Source organism: Durio zibethinus, chromosome 21 (genome assembly GCF_047325235.1).
Source record: "Durio zibethinus cultivar Kanyao isolate XHJ-2024 chromosome 21, ASM4732523v1, whole genome shotgun sequence".
Classification (NCBI taxonomy): Eukaryota; Viridiplantae; Streptophyta; class Magnoliopsida; order Malvales; family Malvaceae; genus Durio; species Durio zibethinus.
The window spans coordinates 2,101,747-2,110,198 of NC_143182.1; the positions used below are offsets into that span (position 1 = coordinate 2,101,747).

At 34.0% G+C, this 8,452-nt stretch overlaps 2 protein-coding genes across 6 annotated transcripts; one reads left to right on the forward strand and one right to left on the reverse strand.

Moving 5' to 3' along the window:
- The first annotated feature begins 950 nt into the window (after positions 1-950).
- PLIM2B (GATA type zinc finger transcription factor family protein) lies at positions 951-2,471 on the forward strand. Its single transcript, XM_022903806.2, has 5 exons — positions 951-1,209; positions 1,325-1,424; positions 1,549-1,574; positions 1,855-1,944; positions 2,030-2,471. The coding sequence occupies exons 1-5, from the start codon at positions 1,075-1,077 to the stop codon at positions 2,300-2,302; spliced, it is 624 nt and encodes a 207-aa protein (XP_022759541.2). The 5' UTR covers positions 951-1,074; the 3' UTR covers positions 2,303-2,471.
- A 638-nt stretch (positions 2,472-3,109) lies between these two features.
- On the reverse strand, positions 3,110-8,060 carry LOC111304704 (propionyl-CoA carboxylase). 5 transcript variants are annotated; one of them, XM_022901536.2, is made up of 14 exons: positions 7,919-8,060; positions 7,755-7,808; positions 7,475-7,676; positions 7,295-7,369; positions 7,010-7,159; positions 6,815-6,855; positions 6,464-6,577; positions 6,119-6,233; positions 5,848-6,038; positions 5,646-5,762; positions 4,834-4,914; positions 4,439-4,677; positions 4,111-4,150; positions 3,110-3,788 (listed from the first exon to the last, which is right to left on the reverse strand). In XM_022901536.2, exons 2-14 carry the CDS (start codon positions 7,800-7,802, stop codon positions 3,216-3,218), a joined length of 1,986 nt encoding a protein of 661 aa, XP_022757271.2. In that variant the 5' UTR covers positions 7,803-7,808; positions 7,919-8,060; the 3' UTR covers positions 3,110-3,215. The 5 variants fall into 5 exon arrangements, with proteins under 5 accessions (XP_022757271.2, XP_022757276.2, XP_089606747.1 ...); XM_022901541.2 differs by having other exon boundaries at positions 7,475-7,537; positions 7,919-7,933; XM_089750621.1 differs by lacking the exon at positions 7,919-8,060 and having other exon boundaries at positions 7,058-7,159; positions 7,755-7,912.
- Between the last annotated feature and the right edge of the window lie 392 nt (positions 8,061-8,452).

Consider the following 8,452-nt stretch of genomic DNA (forward strand, 5'->3'; position numbering starts at 1 on the left):
CTCTATTTCTATATCTACAATATAATACATATTTTTATTTTCATTTGGATAAAAAATTAAAATTTTATTAGATATAAGTAAAATTGATATTTTTAATTTAAAATTATTATTAAATTATTAAAAATATTTTTATATTTAATATTTTAACTATTTTATAAGACACTGATTTAACAGGTCGTGTCGCACCAATCTTGGATTTAAAAATTTTTAACTGAGACTATATGAGCCTAATAGGCAACACAACCACGAACAAGTCTACACTCCGCCGATATAACTTTTTTTTTTTGTTTCATATAAATCATTTTAAGTAAATTGTTAATAAAAAAACTTGTGTAATGTACTTATATAATTTTTTTCTTTTTATAAATCTTACTCGTCAATTTACATAATAATATATAACTACCGTAATTTTAAGGGAAAATTACATAACTAATTGTTTCTCTCGACTTCTTCATTGCATGTCATTAATCTCTTTTCAAAATTGGATTGGAGTTTGTTGTGTTATACTTTTACGAGTACTTTATTTCAATTGAATGGCACAAAATCCTGACAAATATTCGTGCTAGTGATTTTGAACCCATTGGCTGGTTCAGATTCTTTGGAATTTCGATAATCTTTGATTTGATTTCAATCTTGGTTCATTATTAATATGAGATAAGCAAAGCATGCCCACCACCAATACCAGCAACCAACTCCAATTAGCAAAAATAGTTGGCTCTCCCCTTGAAGAGGTCAAAAGCACAAGCCTGGTTTCTCTCCAGTTCAATGGGATTCATTCCATCCACATAATACGGGATCTCCAATCACGTGTCTGCCAATCACCAGCCCGAAACAATCAAATTTATCCAATTGCAAGAAAAGGCAGAAGAAGTCCGTTATAATCTGATAAATATCAGTTTTTTGTTTTTATAAAACAGGGCAAGGAATTTGATCTGCTTTCATTTGTCAGAGGTAACCGACAACGGGGGCAAGCTGCTTTCTTGTCCAACAGTTCCTTGTTCCCCGGATCTGTTGTGTTTGCATACTAATAACATCTTCAAAGAGTTTCCGAGTTCAAAGAAATTAAGCAAAACAATGTCATTCACTGGAACTTTGGACAAGTGCAAGGCATGTGATAAGACTGTCCATGTGGTGGATATGTTGTCTCTTGAAGGAGTGCCTTACCATAAAACCTGCTTCAAATGCACCCATTGTAAGGGAAACCTTGTGGTATGTCATTTTTTACATTAAACTTTTCTTTTCTGTTCTAAATTTCAGGTTGGTGTAAATCATTTGTTGAAAAAATGTGTTAACAAGTTGAACATGTTAATTGTGTACTTTACAGATGAGCACCTACTCTTCCATGGATGGAGTCCTGTACTGCAAGCCTCATTTCGAGCAACTATTCAAGGAATCTGGCAATTTCAGTAAGAATTTCCAAGCAGGTAAGACACATCTGGTATCCCCATTTTTTTGTTCTTTTAATTCCCTCCCCTCACCCCCCTCATTTTCAGCCTCTATATGGCTAAGGCTAACAACATTATTTTTCGTTGATGATCACTTTTGCAGCAAAGTCTGAGAAGCAAAATGACCTGGTATTTCTTCCTTGATTTTATATGTTTTGCATTTTGATTAGATTAATATAGCATTTCCATCCCGAGCCCCCCCCCCCCCCCCCCCCACACACACACACAAAAAAAAAAAATGAATACTACTTCTAGCCAAAGCAAAACTACCGTTAAATTTCATTCAACAGGGAAAGAAAGGAAAACTAGAGACAGAGATTTCAGTCACAATATTTCTGTCGAGTGTCAAGATAACCTTTTATCTTTCCAATTGATTATTATGACACCAGTTTTCTGTAATATGCTACAGTCTAGGACTCCCAGCAAACTTTCATCCTTGTTCTGTGGAACCCAAGACAAGTGTGCCGCTTGCGAGAAGACTGTGTATCCTTTGGAGAAGGTTCGTAAATTGTACGGTATTGATTTTCATCTTTTCAATTTGTCAGTGTTTTTCTACTGATATTGTTTCACCTTGTTGAGGACAGGTTAACATGGAAGGGGAATGTTTCCACAAGTCATGCTTCAGGTGCGCTCATGGAGGCTGTCCTCTGACACACTCTTCTTATGCTGCTCTGGATGGGGTCCTCTACTGCAAGCATCATTTTGCTCAGCTCTTCATGGAGAAAGGAAACTACGACCATGTTCTCGAGGCTGCTTCACACAAGAGAAATAACTCCTCTGCATCTTCCGAACTTGCTGAAAATCAAGCTGATCTGGAAGCTGCGGCTGATAATGACCAATCCGAAGAGAAATCTTAAAATTAACGCGCCATTGTTTCTTATAATTCCCACCATGATTGGGTGGCGTACCTTCTCATCAAAGTTGAATTAATTTCTTGTCTGATTGTTCACATTTTGTTTTGGATTGGCTTGTTTATGTAATTGATACAAACTGCATGCGTGATAATATATACATTGAATTGTTTCCAGGTTTTTGTCTAGACTTTTATATGCAACCTGGATATCACTGGCATACACACTACATTAAACAAATTTCATTTTTTTATATTCAAGTGTTGGGATTTTTAAGTAGAAACAAATTTAATAATGAGATTAATATGAAATAAATCACATGTAAGAGATAATATTTAACGTGATTTTGTTTAATTATATACATCAAAAGATGAGAAAGAAAATTCATTATAAATATAGAGATTATAAAAAGTATAAAACATCATAAACAAACACTAATCTCTAACCTTTAAAATATAATTTTTATACTTTCTAATGTATAACTTATGAAATATCTTTTATCGCGTGCAACTAGTGTTTTTTCGAACAAATTTTTTTTTACGTTCTTACAAACCTATCTCCTATATATAGAAATTTCATAATTATCTCTTATAATTTTAAAAGTTTAATACTTACTTTATATTTATAAAGTTCAATTACTTGATCTCTAAGAATTTTTATTTATTAAAAACTCTTATCTATTAAAAATATTTATTTTTAATTATCAAATAATTCTTTAATAATAAAATTTTACTGAAATTCAAATTAATTTTCAATTAAAATTTGAATCAATATGTAATAGAGACCGCCAAAAATTGAACTTTGATGACTAAATTAATAATAAAATTAGCTTTTTATTCGTGGCATTAAATTGAAACAACTATATCTGCTTATTGTTCCTGCCGGGGTTTAAGGTTTAATTGTAATTAAACACTGAAAATTATGGAGCTAACACCACATGCTGACACAATATAAGATCCGAGATGGTCTTTCCATGCCGATCAATCCTGCGAGAGCAATTGACACCACCATCTAGAATGTTTCGAACCACAACATTTAAAGAATGGATTCCCTTGACTTCATATATTTCCACCTTGACATGTTCATCAACCTGTTTCTCTGTATCATCAATGGCTTTTGGGGATGCATCCAAAAGGACCGAGATTACACCCATTACCCACTCGGGTGTTATGATAAGCTTCAGCTTCTCAATATCCAGCGGGAAGTGTGGGATGATGGAGAAATTCAAGTCATTTCCTTTGTCTCCAGCCCTACTGTGGGCTATACTATAAAGTGGAATCTTTTGCCCACAGGGAGCAGCAGAAAGGCCAATTTCTGCAACTGAACCATCTAGGCAAGAATTGTGCATATATTCCTGTGGAAATGGTGGCAATGCGGGTTCATGCAGAACATTTGCCTTCATAACATCTTCAACGACATGTTTCTGACATTTTGATTCGCCAACTTTTGTTCGCTTTGCCCCTACCCGCCAGAAAATATGTTCACGTCCAATCTAAGTGGAAAACAGAGTGATGATTGTTAAGAAATATATTGTGCTACACATTCAATAAGATTATAACAAATGTATCTTAAACTTAACAATTATAGGATATAAACTTGAAGGAACAAATTCAAGTAAAGGTCAGGGGAAGAAATTGTTGAGTATCTGTTCTTTGCATAATACAAAAGATTATCATAAATAAAGCATATCCAAAAACTATTGAATTCAATAGTTCGAATATGTGATCTTGGCTTCATTACGGTTTCAAGTTCAACAGAATTGACTTCATGAACTAAGGAATTACTTAAATGGAAGGAGGGGAGTGGGAGAGTACCAATTGCTTTTCAAGAACAATCTCCTTTTTGAGCCCAGTGCTGCATTAATGAACAAAAAGTTGTAGGTTAGACACAAAGATATCATTCAGCCATAGAAGAAAGTCGCACATCAAAGATAAAGTTGCTTTCAACAGAAAGTTCTGATGTATAAACAACCGGAAGATGTGTGCAGAATACTGCGACTAGATTATTATACATAACAAACAAGACTAAAAGTGTGCAGTTAATAAAAATTAGAACCAGAGAACTTTACACATACACTATTGGCATTTAATTCGACGTACACATGTACAGTAGATGCAATAGACATAAAATTAGAAAATGTACCTGATACCACCACCACCGGCTGGTCCATTTGTATATAATGCAGTAAACTCTTTGGCAAGCTGTGCTGCATGTTTCTTCTCCTGAAATAGTCCATCCATGCGTAGACGAATATCTTCGTTAGCCATCCATGTTAATGGATAGTTATCAATGCTGGTAGCTTTCAAGCTATCAAGTCCAATTATATAAGAAAGAACACCACAACTGACACCGGGAAATGCCTCTTCCATCCATGACTTAACCTAATTTATGAAGAAAGAAAAGGGATATTAAAAGTCCAGTGGAAAAAATGAGCAGAGTGTTTTGAATACTTTTAAAGACAAGGATCAATTTCAAAGAATATCATCTCAACTCAAGTAACGATAAACCATCAAACAGTTTTTTTACAGCAGCCTTACAAGAAATTCAGCAGCTTTAGCACGTTTAACACATTCATATCCTCCATATGATATTTCACCCCATCCTTTCCATCCACACTCCTGGAAACAAGACGAATTAGATGGCTTAGCAACTATCTGAGAAGACATTAAAACCACACATATCATAGTCAACATAAGCAGCATATCAAAATTGTCACAAGGGAATTCCTGGAATTCAATATGCAACTGGGAGTAACAAGGGAATTCCCTCAACCACATAGTGAAGAGTGAAGACATACTTCAGTGAAATACTGGAATCACATAGGCAAAGAACAATTCTCAGCCATATCATATTATCTTAGTCAACAGAAGCAATTTGTCAAGTCTTTGCCTTTAGCAAAGTTGTCAAGCATGATGGTTTAGACAACTGAAGAAAGGTCACTGAGCTGTGTTATATCTTCCAATATAGAATGCTAGGAAGTTATTAATACTTAAGATTACCACAATACGAATCTTACTGAGGCAAAATAGAAAGGAAAAGAAGGCAAAATAATACTCATTTGGAATTTTATATCATTTCAAGCATTACTATGTAAGATCAGATTAATCGTCCAAAAGTGTTGTTTCAAACCCAAGGCCACCTGCGCCCAAACACACACAGGCAAGCAGACCCCAAAACATGTACATACGAAAAATGGATAATCAGGTTAACACATGACACTAAGAATCTGAAAAGTAAAAAACTCCAAACCTTCTAGATTGAACCTATAAGCCATCTACTACACAACTGAAACTAAAAAAAAAAAAAAATCTCCCACAAGCAAAACATTACCCTCAGAATGGTAGGTTACCTTTGGAACCAACTGCAAAAGTTTATCAGGTACAGGATGAGCAGAAGGCTTTGCACCAATACAGAGAATTTTAGAGCTAGATAACGGCTGGAATGAGACACCCCGAAAATCAACTATCTGCATTTACAAGAAGCCTATTTTTGTTTAGTTTTTCCTTTCAGTGCAGTGGCAGCTACATTTCCAAAAATGTAATTTGACTTACAACATCAGGTGTAATATAAGAACTTGGATCTCCAACCTCATAAAGTAGTTGTTCAGCACAAGTACTGAAATTTAAAACCCCACCACTACCTTCTGCCTTCATGACACATACTTTCCCACTGAATGAAATTTCAGCATATGGCAGTGATAGATCCAGGAGATGTGTGAAATACAAGTTCCGATACTTGTCCGCTAGATTGGAGAAAATGCAGCACATTGAAACTGAGTAAATCGGATTTCTCCATTTTAATTGACCTATTTTCCTAACTCACCTGGATGCATGAAGTATCCCCCTGTGAGTTGACAACCACACTCTAGAAGGTGTCCAGCCAGAGATCCCTGTGCTAATGGCTCCAAGTCATCCCAATTCCAGCCCAGTTCATAAACCTTATCACATATAAATGAGATCATTTTGATTAAATTCCTTAATGCAAGGTCATAGCATAGCCAAAAAATTCTTGCTGTCAAATATAATGATGATAATGAATAGAATCATAATGGCAGATAAGTAAAACTAATTTGATGTGCAAAGTCATGAAAACCTAGAGAATTATACCAAGACTCCAAAAAGGAAAAACCTAGAGCAGAGTAATGAAAGAAAGGTTAGGTTTTCATACCATTGGTGCTAAGAATAGTGCAGCATCAGCAACCCTTGAAGTAATTATAACATTTGGTTGGTATCTCTCCAGACATGCAACTATTGGAGCTGCTCCTAGATATGTGCTAATACCCTTCAGAGATTAAACAAAGCGGAGTTCAAGAGTTTGCTTTCCTTATCCAATTTCATGACTAAAAGATGGCAAAATGCACATGCTGATGAAAATGTGACCATGAATCCCTTTGCACATGTCCATGGATGAAAATCTAAAGGCAAAAGAAATCTAAAACCATAAAGAAGCAAGACAGCAATTGAAGATATAAATATGAAGACTGATGAATTATACAGGCAAGGAGTACCAGATTCTTACACCTTCCATGCTAACCGGCTTCTCAGGCAATGATACGGAGCCTGAATATTGGAAAATATTTTGAATTTGGAGTCAGAGAATGCAGCTAGTGCTAAAAAAAATGAAGCAAAAAAAAATTCTGCATTGCACTCAATCTATATGAAGACTATATTTTCTAAAATAAAGATCATACCATCATCAGTTATCTGAACTCACCAGCAAATTTCTCATACACTTTAGAATAAGCCAACTGGCCAGGCATACCTGACTCATTAACAAAGACCTCATGAGCCACAGCAACAGACACACAAAGCCCAAGGCTGCTGGCTATTTCTAAAACCTTCTCTTGAGCACCAAGCGGATCCACTGTCCAGAAAAGAATAAAATAATACAGTCAAAATAAAAGAAAAGATCACAGATAAATTGGAATATCAAGGCAAAGATTTTGTTAAATTTGGAAGATATTATAAGATTTGAATCTCTGCTTCCAAATATTCATACTTGCACCCATGTTGGTAATTACACAAGTTCCCCTCTCCACAGCCAAAGGTAGTAACAAAGACATCCATTCTGAAACTGAAAAATTAACAGCAACAAAAACCTTTTAGAGAAAAATGAAAAATCAACAATAAGAAATATATAGGTTAGAACTCAAAACAATTGACAGTAAGATTAACATACTATTAGAATCATAGCCATCACCACCAGACACCATAGCCTGGTACCGCTCAGCAAGGGTACGTTCTGCTAAACATTCAAGAACAATATAATTCAGCTCTTTGACTCTTTTAAGCAACTTCAGAGCTGCCATTGGCCGGTCACCACCAAACCCAGCTCCACAACCAATGTAAACTTTGTCTTTTCTTCTTTGAGGATTGATTCTCTGCAGCTTAGCATCCAACTATTTATCCTCTATAAACTACTTTGATTATTTCATTATAAACTGATAAAATAAACTAACCTGCTTGATCACGCAGTCATGAATCTCCCCATAGCTCTGTTTTTCCATTTATATCTGTTGAATAATCACAAAACAAGCCAAGTTTAAGTCAAAAGCTAACAAATTATTGATTTACTGATTAATTCAGAAAATTCCCTGTTTCACTGTAAAAGAGTTCTTCTCACCGCCAACTTTCCTTATCCGGAATCAGGCTATATAGCCTATAGCTCTCTCTGTAGTCAAACTGGGTAGTTTCTTAATTAGAATTTAAAAAACAAAATCAGGGTTTATATTGCATAAAACTTAATTATGTAAATAATTTTCATTTTAGCATCAAATGCGTTTAATTTGGATGCTTTTTTTCCACCCATTTGTCATACGAAACCCATCATTTTTTTTCCAAGCCCAAATTAATTTTGCACTTTTTCCCTTTTTTTTGAAAGAAATTAACTTTTTTATTAACATTTTAATTATTTTAAAAAGTGAAAAAAATGTCAAAGGATAAAGAAATTAGATAAATTTTATATGGGATTTTTTAAGTTCTTAAAAATGAATTAATAAAAATTTAAATTAATGAATTGATAAAAATTAATGTGTAAATTAATAATATGTAAAAAAATTATTAAAATAATTATTTATAATTTAAATTTAATTAATATTTATTTAATAATAAAAATTTTATTAATTTTTTTACAAAAAATTATTTAAAAATATACATC

Excerpts from the sequence above, each read along its gene's own strand:
- PLIM2B (XM_022903806.2), top strand. The coding sequence starts at position 1,075 with ATGTCATTCACTGGAACTTTGGACAAGTGCAAGGCATGTGATAAGACT. Across the intron at positions 1,210-1,324 it reads ATTGTAAGGGAAACCTTGTG|ATGAGCACCTACTCTTCCAT; the intron begins GTATGTCATTTT and ends TGTACTTTACAG. Across the intron at positions 1,945-2,029 it reads CTGTGTATCCTTTGGAGAAG|GTTAACATGGAAGGGGAATG; the intron begins GTTCGTAAATTG and ends TGTTGAGGACAG.
- LOC111304704 (XM_022901536.2), bottom strand. The coding sequence starts at position 7,802 with ATGGAAAAACAGAGCTATGGGGAGATTCATGACTGCGTGATCAAGCAG. Across the intron at positions 6,234-6,463 it reads CACTATTCTTAGCACCAATG|GTTTATGAACTGGGCTGGAA; the intron begins GTATGAAAACCT and ends ATATGTGATAAG. Across the intron at positions 4,151-4,438 it reads GCCGGTGGTGGTGGTATCAG|CACTGGGCTCAAAAAGGAGA; the intron begins GTACATTTTCTA and ends TCATTAATGCAG.